The following is a 20426-nucleotide window of genomic DNA, read 5'->3' as shown; positions in this document are numbered from 1 at the left end:
GTTTTTTTTTACCCTCCAGTTTAATGTGAATGATAAAAAATATATAAACCTCAAAGAATATATGGTAACTGTGTATTGTTATAAGCATCAAATAATTCCAGTACACACATTTTAATAGTTTCCTTGCCGCGTTGTGTGGTGATTACTGGATTACGGATGTGCCTGTAACAGACGTCTACAAACAGGATATGGTGTGATAGGTTCAAGATACACTTCGGAAACACACCTGCTGTCACAATACATCTGTAGTTCCTGAAAGAGTTTGTTAAGGAAGATTTCCCGACAAGCTGTATCCTCTGCAGGAACACAGGATGTAGTTGTAGTGTTCATGTTTTTACCTTCTGCTTCCTATACTTGAAAAATAACTGTCATCAATCCGCCATACAGACGCATAGTGCAACTGTATTTGAAATGTAATGCTTTGGAAAAAAAAATTCATTATAAAACCAAAAACCACTTGTTACACATTTAAAGTAGCTTGGTTTACAGTACCACTGACTCTTGTATGATAAAATAATCATACATAAAAGAAACACTGTTTTCCATTAAATAAGAATAAAATAAATTACAACCAAAATAAATATTAATAATACAACAGTATTTTACGTTCATATCTGGACATTTTGTCACAATTTTGGGATACACTTTATTTTAAGGTTTGCTTGTTACAGTGTAATTATACATGTGTAATGAGTAATATTAATTAACTACATGTACTAACTATGGTTAGGGTAAGGATTAGGGTTACTTGCATGTTATTATGCATCATTTATTGTTATTAAAATAGTAAATACATGTAACGTGTAAAAAAGACACCTTGAAATAAAGTGTTACCCAATTTTGTAACAATTTAAACGGCGGCAGTCGAAATGAATAACTCTATGAAAATTATACTGTCATAGAAAAGGTATACCAAAAAGTTAATTAATAATTATCAAGTAGTCCAGATTTTCATGTAAAATCAAAATGACATTTGATACAAATAAATACTGTATCTGATGAAAATATAAATATACCTATATAAACGACTAACATTCATAACCAAATGTTACGAAACATCCCATTGACGAAGTCATGCCATTGAATTAAACTTGTAAACCAAAATTTTTACAATTCTTGCTGATGTTGTTATTCATATCAAAGACAACAGAAAAGTCCCTTCAGAGGCTGACAGGTGACGTGTCTAGGCTTCAGACCGAGGCTGAACTCTCGGCTCACATCCAGCACTTCCCTCACCTGACGCTCCGAAAACACACCCTTCCAGCGCAGCAGACCAGGTACATACTGCTCACTGCAAAACATTGGGAAGAAGAATTGACTGCACTGTCTGATGAAAACAACATCACTCTTATAAACATGAATACTCTCATAAATATTACTATAACACATATTTCCAGGCCTGTAATACAAAATATGTACTTATTTAAGTGTTATTGGCTAAGTTTACCTCTCCTGAGGGAAATCTCTGAAAAAAGCACAACAGGTAATCTTCAGTGCATCTACATCACTGTGAAGCAAAACTTCACTGAGTCTCTGAAGGAGATGGTTCTTCTGGTCAGCACTGACATTCTGTAATAGAAATACATTGGATACATTGTCTGTGAAAATACTGCATTGCATTGATGTTGTGGCTAATGTTAAATGAGTCATACTCTTGGGAACTGATTGTTGCTGACAAAGTTCTTTTTAATTCAGTTTCTTAAAGATACTGTATGGATAACTTAGTTGGTATTGCATTATTTTCATAAGCAATGGTATAAAACAGTTCCCCCTACCCATGTTGTCTTTATTTGTAACTGATGTAAATGGAAACCATGAAGGAACATACACACACACACAATATGGTTCTTTTAAAACTTGTTCAATGCAAGGTCCTTTGAGGAGCCTAAAAAGGTTATTCTGGCATCGGTATGATAATCCCGTTTTGTAACCTTTATGAATATAATTTTATTAAATGCGTCAGTTTTTTTAATTTATTTATTTTTTACCAGTTCAGTGAATTTGTTGTGTAAACTGAGAATGTCCTCGCTTATCCTTTCTCCAACATTTCCCCATCTCCTCTTTAGCCGGCTGAACTTGCTCTTTATCAGGCAATCCAGATACATTCGTGAAACACAGTCATAGGATACATTCACAAAGATCTGTCAGAAAGAAAGTGGAGCAGAGGAGCAGAGAATACGAGAGAAAGGTTATAAAAAGCAACAATTCTGTTCTTGAAGAACTGAATTCAACTGGGTATCTGAGCACAGAACCAACCTGCTTAATCTCTTTTCCCACATCAGTCTGAGGCAGAGATGCACATTGCTTTTGGATTTCCTCTGTCAGCCCTTGGATTTGCTCACCTCCTTTTTTTAAATAATGTCTTAAAAAGGCCTATACATGTACATTTACAAAGACACCATAGTTAATTTCAGGTTTTTATTTTACATCATAGTGTTTTTATTATATATCATGAACAATAAACAACAATTCTTCCATAATTATCACTTTAATCACTCAACGACCTGTTATTGGCTTTGGGTTCTTTCATCTAAGTGCAGCCTTCAACACCAATGATCACTTTATTTTGTCTTGAGCAGTATGTTGGCATTAGGAGTACAATTTTAATGTTTTCTGTAGAAATTTAAAACTTTACTTCCTCCTTTGCTGCATGTACATGCGGTGTGCTGCAGTGATCCGTTTTAGGCCCTGTTTTGTTTTCCCTCTATCTTCCCTCTAATCTTCCTTTACCCAATATTTTTCGTAAGCATCAGATATCGTATTGTTGTTATACAGATGACATACAACATTATCTACCAGTTAATCTGATTAGAATACATCTCTCCAGTCATTACTTGATTGTTTGGGTTAAGTTAAAAGTTGGATGGCGGATAACTTACAGTTAAATGACTGTAAGACTGAAATGTTAGTTTTTGGGTGTCTGGGTTTTGCCAATATCTTCTCAAAAACATTGGTTCCTATAACACTGTAGGTATTTACACAAGAAATTAGGGTTTTATTTTTGACCCTGCACTTAAATTTTACAAACAAATAAACTCATTTGTCAAACCAGCATTTTTTTTTTCAGCTTAGGAGTCCAAAGTCAAAAATGCTGCGGCCAGACTTTTAACAAGGACTTGTCAGGGTTTTGCACTGACACTGTTTGTCTTGTGTTTTTCTTTCTTGTGTCTATGTCTTGTTTCAGCACATGGCCTTGTTTTCCTTGTCCATATGCTTCCCCCAGCCCCTCCTCCTTGTTTCCTCTTTACCCCACCCTCTTGTTAGCCTAGTTGGTCTAATTGTGTTCACCTGTCCCTCATGTATTTTCCTCCGTATTTACAGTGCACCTTTCCCTCTTGTTTTTGCTGGTCTGTGGTCATTCTCACCCCCCTCTGTCTCTATCTGTGGGTGTGGCAGAATATGTGTCTGTGTCTCCCTGTCTAGTTGATCTTCTGCCCTTGTTTTTGTCTAGTCCTTGTAATTTCATGTTCTTGTCTTGCTCCTTGTTTTAGTAATTTGTTTGTTCTTGCCTTTTGCTTTTATTTGTAATATGTATTTAGTTTTTCTAGTCTTGATTCTTGGTTTTGTTTATTCTTAGTTGGTTAAATTTGTCATTTCTTATTTTGCTACTTAACCTTTTATTAGTTCATTGGCTTATATTTTTCCCTCGTTTTGAGTTTAATTTGTGTTTTTGTGGAGCTTTGACCTGTCTAGTCTTGTGTTTGAGTTCCTGACCTGTCCCCATGTGTCCTGCCCTGGTTCTACCTGCCTGGCATTTGGTCTGTCTCAGAGTCTGTGGTTAACAAGTTTCTGAGCTCTGCTCTATGGTGCCTTGTGTGGTCTTCATCAGCCTGGTCTCGCTACCCCCTCTGTTGCCAAAGTATTCTGCCAGTTGTTTCTTATAGCCTTCCCAGTGGCCCTCCCTAGCTGTTCATGTTTATTGCGTTCCTGTTGTGGTATCTTTTGTGCATTTCACTACCTCTTGTATCAGGCTGTCCTGTCAATAAAACCTTGTTATCTCACTGCAATTGTGTCCTCCTCCCCAGATCCCTGACAGGACTAAGAAGTGGAAAAATATTACACCTGTTTTGGCTAGTTTGAACTGGCTGCCCATTGAGTATAGAATCCAGTTTAATGTATTACTGTTTGTTTATAAGTCCCTGACAGGCTTTGCACCAAACTACTCATCTGATCTTCTCTCCCATTATCAGATCAACAGGCCTTTTAGGTCATCAAACACACTGTTGCCGTCTGTACCTAGGAAAAGCTTAAAATATAAGGGGGATAGTGCATTTTCTGTGGCAGCACTACAGTTGTGGAATAACTTGCCTTATTGCTTGAGATTGCCCACTTTTTTTCAGGTTTACAAATCTTTACTTAAGACATATCTTTTTAAAAGGTCTTATGGACTGGAGTAATTGCTGTATACAGCTTTATTTTGTGTGTATTTAGTGTTGTGTACTTTATGTATTTTGTTTTATTCTTTTTGGTTTATTGTTATTAGTTTAATTCTATTTTCTTTCCAGCACTTTGGTCGGCTCTGTCGTTATTAAATGTGCTATATAAATGAAACTGAAACTGAACGGTTTAAAAGGAATTGTTCATAACAATGGAGTTTGCTACGTAACAAACCCAACCTTATTACAAAAGATTAACACCTTATTGTTGAAAATCCTGATAGGCAGGTATGTAAGCAAACAAATATTAACCTCTATTGATGACTGAGACATTCCCTTTTTGGAATTTGGGAAAGTCCCCAACTTTCCTTCTGTACATAAGCTATATATGATGAAATAATGTTACCTGTGCTGCATGTTTTATCATCTTCTGTACAATAGACAGAACGTGATCCTCCATCTCTTCTAACATGTGGATAATGTTTGGGAAGTCATCATTGTTGTTTATATCTGGATTGTTGAGTTGAGGAGCAAGAAATCTACATCAAAATAAATAAATGCATAAAACTGTTTTTATGACAAAATGAACCTATTAATCTAATGTAGGATCAATCAAAACATTATTTACAGGAAAATGCCAGTTAATTATACTGTTAACTGACAGGTTTTATAGATGTATAATTAGGTTAATCTTTAAAAATAGAAATCACCTGAGTTGCCTACAGGTGCTGATGACCCGAAACAGATGCACAGAATTTTTCTTCAGGGGTTGTTGTTTTTCCAGGTGTTTTTTCTCTGCCTGCACATACCTAGAAAAAAAAATAGAATAGAAGAATTGAAGAAAAAGTTTGTATTATTATTCATAATACTTTGGTATGGTTTTCTAAAGAAACAAAATGCATAACAATAAATACATTGATAATGTGAAGAGATTTAATACACTTACACCTGAACAAAATGATGAAGCTCTTGAAGGCAGAGTGTTTGTGCCGCACACATCAGCGTGTGACTAAATTCCTGAAAACTCTGAATAACATCATTCAGACACTGTAAAGACATAACATCATGAAATAAGTGTGCAATACAAAACGTTTAAAAACCTTTAAAAATCCTCTTTTTAAAACCAAGAAAAAATGAGCATTGCAAATTGTTTTACTCACTTTAGTGACATCTAAGTGAACTCTAATGAATGTTTCTTCATCCATTGACTCTCCATTATGTCTATGTTGCTCATCATAGTCCAGGATGTTCTGAAGAGTCGTGCGGATGTAATTCTGTTACAGTTCAAGCAAGACAGAGTTTTATGTAATTCCTAAATGTTTTGCTAATCTGGGGTACTCTTTTTAGCCTATTACAAAATATATTTAACAAATAAAGATGGTGCATATCATGACCTGCAGATTCGGCAGCAGTTTCTCTGTTGCTTTCTGAAACCATCCAGTCAACAGCAGAGGGTCGTGCACTCTGAAGAAATACTGTGAGTCTGAACTGTAACATAAATTAATTTGTCAATAGTTCATGCTTCATTTGTTTATTACATTTACAGTAAATAAAAGACAATCATTTTTATACCTGAAGAAAACATCTTTTCCCCACAGTAGAAGGCAGAAGATCTCTTTTACAGACAGATCTCTGTTTAGCAGCAGGTCCAGGTTGGTAAAGATTTGGCGGCTGTAACTGTCCTTCAGATGATCTAGCAGCCCAGCATCTTTCAGTGCAGGTGTTAATCGAAGCACCTCATCATATATAATGCTCTGTGTTCTCTTTTGAAAGTCCTTTAACTGCTCCAACTGAGATCCTTGTGGTCCCTCTGCTGGCAGCGTGGGAAAGTGGTTTTCCACAAACTGATCAATTTCCTGAAGGTACTTACAAATCCAGTCTTGAGAGAAGTTGTTATTCAGTTTGCTCAATGTTTTCAACACCTCAACTGCAGCGTCAAAGTCCTCAGGGGTTGATTCATCACTCAAAATCTTTCTGAGAGTATGAAGCACTCTATTGTTATGTGCTTCAACATCTAGAGCAATGAGATCAGGAACTCTGGACTGCTGTGAACTGCATTCAGATGCCTGTTCCCCTGGTGAAAGATTCACTGACAAATAAAAGTGTGCATGATAAAGAAAAGGGAGGTAGAAAATGTACATCCTTCGGTGAGCATGATTTCACCAAATACAGCATGCTCCTGGATCAACATCCTTGTTTATCCTGGAACAACATTCCAACCAACCGAATAGAGATCAGAATAGAGATTTAACTTTTCAGGAAATATCTGTTTTAGGCTTACAATCAGGATTAGGTGCTTCTACACTCTTGTTAATCAGCAATCATTTCCCACTGATTTTAGGAATACATTATTAGTAGGGTTAGGTTTAGGGGTAGGTATTGGGTTAATTAAATATTCTTGGACATTAATGTTGATCCAGGATCATCAAAAGATGTTGATCCAGGAACATGTCTTACTTGGCAAAATCATGGCGAGTGCTAAATTCATAGAAATGTAATTTATGCATTACTTTATTCATGCATTCATGTTTGAGACCATGTAAGTGGAAGTGTTAATTCAATGTCAAATGGTGTAACAAATAAAAAGTAACACATCTTCCTTACGCTCTCAGTAAGGAAGGGGTTTTTTGTTGTTGTTTTGTTGCTTTTTTAATTCAATTCATGAATTATTCACTCATGAATATAGTGTTTTAAAAAAATTTACAAACTGAACCGAAAAGTTAAATAAACAGACAAAAAAATGAGTATAAAACGACTCTACATTTAACCACTAAGATGTGATTCATCAAACCATGACATCAAACAAACTGCTGCAAAACTTTAAACAACATGCTTGCATTTGTATACCAATTGAAAGATGTTGGCTTTTTCGACAAATGCAAAGATGCTTACTTTCTAGAAAAATATCAATAGAGTATCTTACCATCTGTCTGCTCTATGTTTTTCATTAAAGGTTTGTCTTCATTCCTATTCCTTGTTTTCCGCCTGAACATGCTTGGCAATTTTGTTTCCATAAACTTCATACTTGACTGAAGCAAATAAAAAGCTTGCTTGTCCCACAGAATACACACAAGTAAAGTGAAAGCAGTGGAATGTTCAGAGCAGGTACATTTATGGGAGTTATCCCTCACAAATGAATAGTCCAGCCAATGGGGATTCAGCTTGCTGGCTGCTTGGTACTTTCCTCATACCTCACTGATTACATGGCCTTTGAGCTAAAAGGCTGTCTGAAATCTGTGGCATCATGTAAGTGAAAACGAAAGTGAAACCTAGCCCTTTTGGTGTGCCATACAAATATTCATTATACTGTGTTACAAACTTATATCATCATATTGTACAAAAGACCATGCAAAAAGTTACATCTTATAACAAGGAAAGGGAAAATGAAAGTGAGAAACAGCCCTTAGAAATGCCAGTTGGAGTGGGTTGTGCTTTCATTGAACTGAAACTCAAACACAGTAGATCAAGTGGCAGCACTGGTAAAACAGAATCCATCTGTTTCCCATCAGTGTGAAGTTAAGGCATGCTGACAAACCAGAATATTACCCTACAGTGCTATAATGCTGCTTAAACCCTAAACTGTATCAAATTGTCATACATATTTATTAAAGGCTTCTAAATGATATCAAAACTTTACTCTACTACATACCCTCTGCCTATTTTTTATAAAGTAAACGTACTGTAGGGATAACTTTTATGTTAGTATTTAAGATGAATACTTACTGAACTTAAGCAGTTTAGGATTAATTGATTATACATAGGTCTTTTTTTTTTTTTTTATTCATGTAAAGTATTACACATCAGGCTTTTGAGAAATGTTAACTTGTTTATTTTCCAACAATCACTGTATTGCAATATATAGACACATTGGAAGATACAGAATGGCAACTGATATTTAGACAATATACATTTTATGTTAATATTTCAAAATTGTCCCATTTAAAATAATAATAATAATAATGGACTATTATTTAAAATGTCATGCTTTACAAGGGTAATTGTTTCCAATTCCACCTGTATTTTCACTTTCATTAGGTCACCAAATATTGTGAACAGGTGTGAAAAACAAAGATCTACGTAGGATATATTAAATAAAGATCTAGGATATATTAAATAAATGTCACGCTGTCTAGTCTCTGTTTCCCTGGGTGTCCACTAGTGGGCTCACTTCCCCTTAAGCACTTCACCATAGGCACTAGAATTCCTCTAGTCTGGTCCTGTCTTCACAGTAATTTCACTCCAGTTAATTGCACCAGGTGCAGAAAATCTATTGTCATTAGCCTCCTAGGGAGTCCTTACCCTTCGATGTTCCAAGGCATTTCTCAATGTCAAGGATACTTCCTTGGTAGGACTGATCCTTCCAAGTCACTTCCTTCAGAGGCTAGGTGAGAGTCCTCTTTAGCATACGGAGAACATGTAAATGGAACAGGCTAGCAAGTGCACGTAATTGCGTCATTACGTCAGTGAAAAGGTCCGTTTGAATAACGCTGTGAATGGTATCATTAAATTACTTTGGACAACTTAACTTATAAAATGAATGTCGTTGACGCAACCAATTGTTAAATGACAGGTCCGGTTCAGTTAACCGTTTGTATTTGTATAATTTACAATATCAATACGCATTTAAACGTCAAACTTTACTTATATTTACTACAGTTAGAACAAATGTTTGGTAACGTAAATAAAAACCGTTAACGCTCCGACTACGTTAATGTTCGTAATTTTTAGATTAGATTGCAAAGCTGCGCGCATAGGATTGTGGGTGATTTGAGAGCGCGAAGAGCGCGAAGGATACACATATGCATCCTTTCCTGTGTATGGGATATTCTTCGAACGAAGGACTCAGTCCTTGGTTGAAATTCCGAGGATCCTCGACATTGGAACAGTCCTTCAACGGATGTCGATGACGTAGCATCCTCGAAATACTGGCTTCCGAGGATCCTTCCTTGACATTGAGAAACACCTCCAGTCTTCTCATTCCCCGAAATTCCTCCTGCCTCATATTCTGAGTTCCCGTCCAGTTCCGTTCCCTTTTCCTATTCCTTTCTTGTTTGTTTGTTTTTGTTTGGACTGCATTCTGGTTTTGACCCTGGCATGTTTGACAACGATTTTGGATTACCTCTAATAAAACATACTTGCGATTGGATCTCTCGTTCTCCCTGTGTCTCACTGTTCGCGAATCGTCATAGAAGGACTCCATCCCAAAGGATCCAGCGTTATGTCTAATCATAGTTCCTCCCCAGTCACCGAGCGAGTGAGGAATGGTTTTGAGGGTACCCACCTGGTAGTGTTCCGTGGAACCAGGGGAGGTCGCTCAGGAGTGAGTAGTCAAGAGGAGGTCCGGCAGCGATCTCCACTGTGGCCTCCCGTTGACCCAGGGATCGGATGGGAGCCGCTGTTTCCCCATTGTGGACAGAGAGGGGAAAGGAGGTGCAAATCGGCTGAGCCAGCGCCGCTGCGCAGCATGGCCACCAACCCAGCACCACGAGGCAAGATGGAAGCCAGCCCCACACCACAGCACAAGATGGCCGCCAGCTCAACGCCAAGAGGCAACATGGCCGCCAACCCAGCACCACGAGGCAAGATGGAAGCCAGCTCCACACCACAGCACAAGATGGCCGCCAGCTCGCGCCACGAGGCAAGATGGCCGCCAGCCCAGCGCTACACAGCACAAGATGGCCACCAACCCAGCACCATGAGGCAAGATGGTCACCAGTCCAGCACCACGGTGCAAGATGGCCGCCAGCTCAGCGGAGCCACTGCAGAGGATGGCAGCTACAGTGGGCTTTCCTGAGTTGAGTCAGGTTCCCGTTGACCCTCCAGAGTTGAGTCAGGTTCTGATTGACCTTCCAGAGTCTAGTCATGTTCCCATTGACCCTCCAGAGTTGAGTCAGGTTCCCGATGACCCTCCAGAGTTGAGTCAGGTTCCGGTTGACCTTCCAGAGTCAAGTCATATTCCCGTTGACCCTCCAGAGTTGAGTCAGATTCCTGTTGACCTTCCAGAGTCGAGTCAGGTGCCCGTTGACTTTCCAGAGTTGAGTCAGGTTCCGGTTGACCCTCTAGAGTCAGGGTTAGTCACCGTCGACCTTCCAGAGTCAGAGTTAGTTACCGTTGACCTTCCAGAGTCAGGGCTAGTTCCTGTTGACCTTCCAGAGTTGAGTCAAATTCCAGTTGATTATTCAGAGTCGAGTGAGGCTCCTGTTGACCATCCAGAGTCGAGTCAGGTTCCAGTTGATTCCCCAGAATCAAGTCAGATTCCTGTTGACCTTCCAGAGTCAAGTCAGGTGCCCATTGACTTTCCAGAGTTGAGTCAGGTTCTGGTTGACCCTCCAGAGTCAAGTCAGGTGCTCGTGGACCCTCCAAAGTCTTGTCAGGTGCCCATGGACCCTCCAGAGTCAGGGTTAGTCACTGTCAACCTTCCAGAGTCAGGGTTAGTCACCGTTGACCTTCCAGAGTCAGGGCTAGTTCCTGTTGACCTTCCAGAGTCGAGTCAGGTGACCGTTGAATTTTCAGAGTTGAGTCAGGTTCCGGTTGACCCTCCAGAGTCGAGTCAGGTGCTCATGGACCCCCCAGAGTTGAGTCAGGTGCTCGTGGACCCTCCAGAGTTAGGGTTAGTCACCATTGACCTTCCAGAGTTAGGGTTAGTCACCATTGACCTTCCAGAGTCAGGGTTAGTCACATTTGACCTTCCAGAGTCAGGGTTAGTCACCTTTGAACTTCCAGAGTCAGGGTTAGTCACCTTTGACCTTCCAGAATCAGGGCTAGTCACTGTTGACTTTCCAGAATCAGAACTAGTAATCATGGACTTTCCAGAGACAAGGCTAGTCACCGTTGACCTTTCAGAGTCAAGTCAAGTCACCGGTGATCTTCAAGGACAGAGTCAAGTCACTGGTGATCTTCAAGGACAGAGTCAAGTCACTGGTGATCTTTAAGGACAGAGTCAAGTCACTGGTGATTTTCAAGGACTGAGTCAAGTCACCGGTGATCTTCAAGGACTGAGTCAAGTCACCGGGGATCTTCACGAACAAAGGCAAGTCACCACTGATCTTTATGAACAAATCAAGTCACCATTGATCTTCATGAACAAAGGCAAGTCACCAATAATCTTCATGAGCAGAGTCAAGTCAGCACCGATCTTCTGGAATCCAGTATAAACACCATGGGATTACCAGAGTTTCGTCGTCCCATTGGTCCAGCCGCATGGAGGTGGTGGTCTTCTGCTCCACTCTGGGGGACTCCGGCCTCGACCACAAGGATGTGGGGGTCTTCTGTTCCGCCCTGGGGGGCATCCGTTCCGACCACACGGAGGTGGTGGTCTTCTGCTCCGCCCTGGGGGGCTTCCGCCCTGACCACACGGTTGTGGTGGTCTTCTGCTCTGCCCTGGGAGGCTTCCGCCCTGACCACAAGGTTGTGGTGGTCTTCTGCTCTGCCCTGGGGGGCTTCCGCTCTGACCACACGGTTGTGGCGGTCTTCTGCTCCGCCCTGGGGGACTCCGGCCTTGACCACAAGGATGTGGTGGTCTCCTGTTCTGCCCTGGGGGCCATCCGTCCCGACCACATGGAGGTGGTGGTCTTCCGCCCTGACCACACGGTTGTGGTGGTCTTCTGCTCCGCCCTAGTGGGCGTCACGTGATGTCCTTCATGGACTTATGTTTTTGTGTTTTCTCCGTCCCTCCCCCTGATCCTCCGCTTGTCCACCTCCCTCCTGGGTTTCTAGTTTGTGTATGTCGTTCCGTTTCCCTCTAGGACCTGGCCCTCCGTCCCTCCCCCTGATCCTCCGCGGGTCCACCACCCTCCTGGACTCCTTGTTTTGTGTTGCGCTTCTCTTGTCTCTGTTTCCCCATTTTACCTGGTTGTCTTGTCCCTGTTTCCCCATTCTACCTGCTCATCTTCTCTCTGTTTTACCATGTTATCTGGCCCTCCATCCCTCCGTCCCTCCCCCTAGTCCTCCGCCGTTCCACCTCCCTCCTAGTCTCTTTGTCTGTGTGGTTTTCCCTTGGTTTCGGGTGGAGCATCTGGCAGCTGCTCCATGGAGGAGGGGGTAATGTCACGCTGTCTAGTCTCTGTGTCCCTGGGTGTCCACTAGTGGGCTCACTTCCCTTTAGGCACTTCACCATAGGCACTAGAATTCCTCTAGTCTGGTCCTGTCTTCACAGTAATTGCACTCCAGTTAATTGCACCAGGTGCAGGAAATCTATTGTCATTAGCCTCCTTATAAATACCAGTCTTTCCCTGTTCTCGTTCCCCGAGATTCCTCCTTCCTCATATTCTGAGCTCCCATCCCGTTCCGTTCCCTTTTCCTATTCCTTTCTTGTTTGTTTGTTTTTGTTTGGACTGCATTCTGGTTTTGACCCTGGCATGTTTGACAACGATTTTGGATTACCTCTAATAAAACATACCTGCGATTGGATCTCTCGTTCTGCCTGTATCTCACTGGTCGCGAATCGTCATAATAAACATCAGATTTAAATGCTTAAAGACATAAATAGCAAAATGTTAGGAGAACATTCTCCATAACTTACTTTTACTAACTGACCTCAAGCAACTAACTAACCTTACAACAAAATAGTCCCTTCAGAGGATGACGGTTGAATTGTGTAGGATCTGGATTTGGGCAGGGTTCCTGGGTCACATCCAACACTTCTCTCATCTGTCGCTCTAAAAAAATCCCCCTTCAAGCGCAGCAGACCACATACTGCTCACTGCAAAACATAGAGAAGACTTCACTGCTCTGTCTGATGAAAACAACATCACACATTCTATGTTTGCATACTCACACACAATGAAAACAGCTACTTTTAAACAACTGTAAATATGTTTTTGCATTTGTAGTGAAGAATTAATTGTGATCTGTGATTACACTTCCTGATGGAAATCTCTGAACAAATCCCAACAGGTATCTTTCAGTGAGATATGGAGCTCGAATCTCTTTGCTTGTTTTTAAAGGGGGGGTGAAATGCTATTTCATGCATACTGAGTTTTTTACACTGTTAAAGAGTTGGATTCCCATGCTAAACATGGATAAAGTTTCAAAAATTAAGTTGTATGTTTGAAGGAGTATTTTTGTTCCAAAAAAACCTCTTCCGGTTTGTCCCAAGTTTCGGAAAGTTTTTTTCGAGTATGGCTCTGTGTGACGTTAGATGGAGCGGAATTTCCTTATATGGGTCCTAAGGCACTTCTGCCGGAAGAGCGCGCGCTCCCGTATAGCAGAGCACTGAGAGGCTGAGCACAGGCCTTCCCTGATCAGAGCGAGAGCGTCGCGAAAAGTCACAAAAAAAGTGTGTTTTTGGTTGCCAGGGCAAGACAACCGTGCACAGATTACCAAAAGAGAAACAGCATTAAGGGACCAGTGGATGGAGTTTATTTTTACAGAGCATCAGCGGAGTTGTGCAAGTGTTTTTGTTTGTTCCCTGCATTTCGAAGATGCTGGTTTTACAAACAAGGCCCAGTTTGATGCCGGATTTGCACATCGTTTATTTCTTAAGGATAATGTAGTCCCAACGAAAAAGGGTCATGGTCGTGTGTTGGAACCACATGCGTTGAGTAAAACTGCTTCAAATATCTCTGTGTTGTTAACTTAGCTATCAGCGCGTAAGCACATCAAGTAAACAACATGCGATGTTGTCATCAAACTGCACTTTCCACATGTACAGCTTAAAAAAAAAAAAAAAAAAGACGACATAAAGTGGAACTTAGTCATTTTCCAAAACCGCTAAGCAAATATATACAGTTTCAGTACATACCACACAGAGACGCCTTTGCTGATGCTGCTCTTGTTAAATTTCAGCCTCTGGATCTGTGTCACAGCTTCCAAACGCTCTCAACGCAAAAGCCTACTGGCGCTCGTGATTCTTTTGCTCCGCCCACACGTCACGCCTCTAGGCACTCGTGTTTTTCCGGGAAAAATCGGTACAGACTATCTTTCTCTTATAAATATAATAAAAATAAAGACTTTTTGGAGTTATGAAGGATGCAGTACTACTCTATAGGTACTCAAGATTAACAGGATATTGAGTGAAAACGAGCATTTCACCCCCCCTTTGAGGTCATACACTGTGCATACCGTTTTGATTTCTGAGGCCGTCTCAGGCAGAGAAGAACACTGCTTTTGGATTACCTCCTTTAGGATATCAATATGCCTATTCCTTTTCTCAAAATATCTTTCTAAATTGAGCTACAAATGAAGATTCAAAGAGAAAGAGGACTGTAAGATTGATATTAAATGTGAAAGGTTTCATTATCCTTGTTTGTCAATATCTCTCTCCCAAAGCCTGGCACCACCTCTGTGTTCAGTGTTTGGGCCACACACATGCTGAAGCAGCTCTCATGGATGGTTCATGTCCTGCTTCTGAGGACATGGCAATGAACACAGGACACCCCGGCTGTTTCTTGGTCTGGTCCTTCTACTTTTGGGTATGAGGCAGCAGCGATGTGGGAGGAGCAGGGTGAGTTGAATGAATGTTTTCTATGACGCTCAAATTGCGTTAAAGCATATTTTAGGTTGATCCAGCTAGGATGCATGTGCACTCTCGAGCGCATTTCTTGTTTCTATGGCAACCAGTGAGGGACACTTTAACTGCCAAACCGCGCTTAACATTTTTTCCCATTTTTATAATAATATAAGCGTATAATAAAAATAATCTTAAAGTTTTATTGGTCAGATTCAGACTCAACGCAGAGCAGAGAGCATAGAGATGATAGCAAATAATTAAGGTCAGCGGCCATGGCATTGCACGAGCGATCGTTATCATAGTTCAAAAGGAAAACAGTCAAAGTTATTATGCGAGTTAACTTGAGTCAGAGTTTACATGTGCACATTACATTTGTCATCCGTCACCATGACATCAAATGGACTTTTGATCCTGAAATAATGAGTGGTTTAGGCTTGGACTTGGAATAAGGAGAGGAATAACATGGATAACTTTCTTGTCAGAGGATTTTAATGCATCACAGGCAGTCAGGTACATGGAAGAGAGACTACTGCTCATTAAATTAGGTAAGACAAAAATATGTATTTTATGCAACAGGTTTATTGACTTGTAATAGCAATTTAAGGTGGAATATGCGGCAATCGGGTCCAGTCGGGTCCGTGTCTTCCCGACGGATTCAGCTCCAGCTTTCAAATAATAGACGGGTCCGGGTCTGGTCCGGGTAGGCATTTCTCATATCTACACGGGTCCGGGTCCAACTTTTGAAATAATAGACGGGTCCGGGTCGGTTCGGTGTAGTACATCACGTGTACCCATGAAGACCTCTATTTTCAGCAACACCATAGAAGAACTTGTCCAGCCATTTTAGTCAGAAAAGAATCAGACTTAGGCAATTAAAAACCCAAGGTTCCTACCACTACTTTTATGGATCAGGTGGTAACCCCACAGGAGGGGTATCCTGACCTGTCTCTCTTATGCCCAGTCCACTTTTATTGCTTTGTAGGACAGCAGAAGGGAATACTGTCTCCAAACAGAGGTCAGGATACATATCAGGCCAGAGGCTTATCCTGCCCACTGGGAGGGAGGGCTCACTTGACCAGCGGTGTTACTGCTTCATCTGCTCTAATGAATGGGACCTCTCTAGCATCTGTGGAGCTGGAGGATGTGCTATGCCGAAAGGCCAATTCACGCTGCGCAGACAATTGCCATCAAACACTAGCAAACGAGTTGGCCACTGGATTTAGAATTTTAGGAAAAATAAATGTTATATTCACACTGCCCCAACAGACACCAACACCAACAGATGTAGACAGAGGTAACACAATCGTCCAACAAAACCAAACAAACATGTTTCTTGTGAATTTTACTTAACACATTTGCCAGATTGGATGGAACCAGTCTCATCCTGATTTCTGAACACTGGTTCTTAACTCAGGTGTCTGGTAGGGGTAGAGCTTGCACACATCGCCTCCCTGTCTCAGGTGGCATATGTGCTAATTGAGAACAATTCAGTTCAGTTCAGTTCAGTTCAATTCAGTTCCTTCTTTAAACCTTGTACTACCTTTCCATCACTTTAGCACTTTATTCACATGGCTAAGTTCGGTGGAGGAACACACTGTTTAAAATCAATTACGAGGAAGTATTCCATCTCTCATAATGGGTTTGTGCTCCTTATGTAGCTCCCAAATATGTATCTCTCCACTGACTTGTCCTTATGATTCAGTGTCTTCCCTAAACACAGACACCCAATCTATCACTGGGTTCTGTGTTTGGCAGTCCTCCCCTTATGCGGTGCCCAACACAGAATCTTCTCTATGTGATAAATCCTTTAGTAAGTCCATAGGTTGATCTTCACTTATTACCTCCCTTTTGGGTAGGATGTGATCTCTGTAGTGTTCTTTCCCATGGGGGAACTACCAGGACTTGTCTTATTCCTGTTGCTTAAGAAGATGATGAAAAAGCTCCGGCTGTGGTGTCCTCTCCCCTTAGAGGGCTTTTCTGTAATGTTGGAGAATGAAGTCATAAGATAAGATAATGTAAAAGTAATGAAAATAAGGTTATGTGGATTGTAAACATTTTAATCATTTAGATATATAAAGGTATCTTTAATCAACATTTTGATTCATATCCTTATTCTAAAAATTGTTTAAAGTCAGAAATGTGAAGTTTATTATTTTATAAAACCTTTTTTTTCAAAACTTTATTTTAAAATGTTGTAGTCACTCAATCTACTTTTTTTTTCATTTAAAATCTAGCCATCATTGTTTCAATATTTCTGCTGCTATTGCATTAATAAAAAAAATGCAACAACTGAATTTAATTTTACTTTTTATTTATTTTTAATTTATGTTTATGGGGGTCGTTTTGAAACTAAATTTGAATGTTAAAAAGGGATCCCCTGGGGGAAAAAAGGTAGGAAACCACTGTTTGCAGTGTTGGGAAAGTTCACTTTCTACATGAACTAATTCAAAGTTTAATTCACAAATTTTTTACAAATAAACTAGTTCAGTTCATAGTTCAAACTACAAAAGTTCACACAGTTCCAAAAATGAACTAGTTCATAGTTCTTTTTTTCCATAATGTTGCTGCGAGCTATTATTTTTCAAAATTATAGCCCATATAGAATCACTGACAGCAATTATTTTATCAGTTTTAACAATGCAACTATGCGTCAGATTTCATCTTCATATCCAATTTTGAATCCTTATTTATCCAACCAGGGTTTACATTAGCATTGAGGGGACAGCATTTATCCCTTGTTGCTTTAATGCTTTGTCTCCCATTCTCACCGACCTTGTCATAAACATCAAAAAATTATTTTAAATAATCATACACCTTCTTGCTACATGCTGCTGTCACCTCCATGCTTTTTTTTTTTTTTTCATGACGCGTCACGAATGCGGCGGACGGCGGTGCGACACTGGTGGCTGATGTTGCCAGATTGGGTGTTTTTCCACTACATATTGAGTCCCGTTTACGGTGTGTTTTAGCCGAGGTTTAGCCTAGAAGGCTCTATAGAAATCTGGCACCCTATTGAACGAAGTTAACCTGAGAGAGCGTGCCTGTAACGACAGATAAAAGAGGAGGAAGCAATTGCAGGCGATCAGATGTAGTTTATTGAGAAAGAGAGTCCAGGATGTTGGCAATGGCAAGGAAGGTCTACGGTGGCGTGAGATGAGCTGGGTGGTGAAGTCGGCGGTGCAGGTGAAGGTGGTCAATGGTTCAAACCAGGAACAGACCGGAACACTGACACGAGGACGACAACACTTAATCCACTCCAGCACACGAACACGGAAGACGGTAATCCAACTAGGACACGAAGACATGAGAGAGGATCTGACAACAGAGAGAGAGCGAGGTGAGTATAAGTAGCTGAGGTGTGATGAAGATCAGCTGGAGCGAGACAATCAACACCCAGGTGATGACAATCAACTAAACGAGCACATGGAGACAACGTAAGTACAAAAACAATCACAAAACATGACACGGAGGAAACACTGGATTTCCTACCGTGACAGTACCCTCTCCCCTAGGACGTCACCTGACGTTCCCAGCCTGCTTTACCTGTAGATTGTAATCATCTATAAGGTGGTGATCCAATATGTCCCGAGCAGGAACCCAGCTTCTCTCCTCCGGACCGTAACCTTCCCAATCCACCAAGTACTGAAAACCGCGTCCCCTCCGTCTAGAGTCCAGAATACGATTAACCGAATAGGTGGTCTCCCCATTAACGAGACGAGGCGGGGGGGGAACCGGAGCAGGCGGATTAAGACGGGAAGAAATCACCGATTTAATTTTGGACACGTGGAACACAGGATGAATCCTCCTGTACGCCGGAGGAAGGCTAAGACGCACGGTTACCGGATTAATAATCTTGGTAATAGAAAACGGGCCAATAAATTTGGGAGCAAGTTTGTTAGAAACGGAACGCATAGGAATATTCTGGGTAGAAAGCCACACTCTTTGACCGACGACGTAACGGGGAGGCTTCGACCGGTGGCGATCGGCCTTAGCCTTGGTGCGCGACCTAGCCTGGAGCAGAGCTCTGCGAGCTCTGGTCCAGGTTCGGTGACACCTCTGGACTAGTGCGTGTGCGGAGGGGACCGAAACCTCGGATTCCGTACTGACAAAATTAGGTGGTTGGTACCCTAAACTACACTTAAATGGAGACATGCCCGTAGATGACACTGGCAAAGAATTGTGTGCGTACTCCACAACTGAGAGTTGCTGACACCAGGACGAAGGATTATTGGAAACCAAACATCGCAAAACCCTCTCGACATCCTGATTGGCTCGTTCGGTTTGACCATTGCTCTGGGGATGGAACCCGGAAGAAAGACTAACAGTCGCTCCTAACAATTTACAAAATTCTCGCCAAAATTTGGACACAAATTGGGGACCCCTGTCAGAAACCACGTCTGTCGGGAGGCCATGTATGCGGAAGACGTGGTCAATGACAGCTACCGCTGTTTCCTTGGCTGAAGGTAATTTGGGCAAGGGAATAAAATGAGTCGCCTTCGAGAACCGGTCCACTACGGTTAAAATCACCGTATTGCCTCTAGAGGGCGGGAGGGCGGTGATAAAATCTAGCGAAATGTGGGACCAGGGTCTTGAAGGGACAGACAGCGGTAAGAGTAACCCATCTGGAGGTCGATTGGAAGTCTTACCAATAGCGCAAACTGAACAAGCCAAGACGAAATCATGGACGTCACGAGCCATACCAGGCCACCAAAATCGTTGCTTGACTAGAAATCTAGTTCTACTAACCCCTGGGTGACAAGCAACACTGGAACAATGACCCCACTGGAGAACGTCTGACCGTAACCCCTCCGGCACAAACAATCGGTTCGGTGGGCAACGAGCCGGGGGCGTTACCCCTTCTAAGGCGGTCAACACCTTCGATTCGACCTCCCATCTGAGCGCGGAGATAATGATGGTCCCCGGTAAAATGGGCTCGGGAGTAGCAGTACGATCGGAACGCTCAAAAAGACGGGATAAAGCATCGGGTTTGATGTTTTTGGAACCCGGCCGGTAAGAAAGTGTAAAATCGAAACGACCGAAAAACAATGCCCACCGAGCCTGCCTGGAGTTAAGTCTTTTGGCGGTTCTAATGTATTCGAGATTCTTATGGTCCGTCCATACAATGAAAGGTACACCCGACCCCTCAAGCCAGTGACGCCATTCTTCCAGTGCAAGTTTGACTGCCAACAACTCTCGATTGCCAATGTCATAATTAACTTCTGCAGGAGATAAACGGTGAGAATAATACGCGCACGGATGCACCTTTCCGTCTGAGGATGCGCGTTGGGATAACACTGCTCCTACCCCCACCTCTGACGCGTCGACCTCCACTATGAATTGACGTGAGCGATCAGGGGTGACGAGAATGGGAGCTGAAACAAAGCAGCTTTTCAGTTTGGCAAACGCAGCCTCAGCTGCGTCTGACCACCTGAACGTCAAACTAGGGGAGGTCAAGGCGGTCAGAGGAGCGGCTAGTTGGCTGAAATTGCGAATGAAACGCCGGTAAAAATTGGCGAACCCCAGAAATCTCTGCAGGGCCTTGCGAGACTCTGGGGATGGCCAATTTACCACAGCCTTAACCTTCTCAGGATCCATGCGAA

The 20426-nt window shown here is 41.8% G+C and overlaps 1 protein-coding gene across 1 annotated transcript in view; it reads right to left on the bottom strand.

Moving 5' to 3' along the window:
• Nucleotides 1-19: 19 nt before the first annotated feature.
• LOC127970178 (uncharacterized) overlaps nucleotides 20-20426 on the bottom strand; it is a 38045-nt gene continuing 17638 nt past the window's right edge. The window contains exon 11 of the mRNA XM_052572487.1: nucleotides 20-1236. Coding sequence (XP_052428447.1) covers nucleotides 1138-1236 — 99 coding nt within the window. The 3' untranslated portion in view covers nucleotides 20-1137. The remainder of the gene's footprint in view (nucleotides 1237-20426) is intronic.

This window comes from Carassius gibelio, chromosome B13, assembly GCF_023724105.1.
Source record: "Carassius gibelio isolate Cgi1373 ecotype wild population from Czech Republic chromosome B13, carGib1.2-hapl.c, whole genome shotgun sequence".
Taxonomy (NCBI): domain Eukaryota; kingdom Metazoa; phylum Chordata; class Actinopteri; order Cypriniformes; family Cyprinidae; genus Carassius; species Carassius gibelio.
Note: the sequence above shows the minus strand (reverse complement) of the source record. Positions and strands in the feature narration are given on the sequence as shown.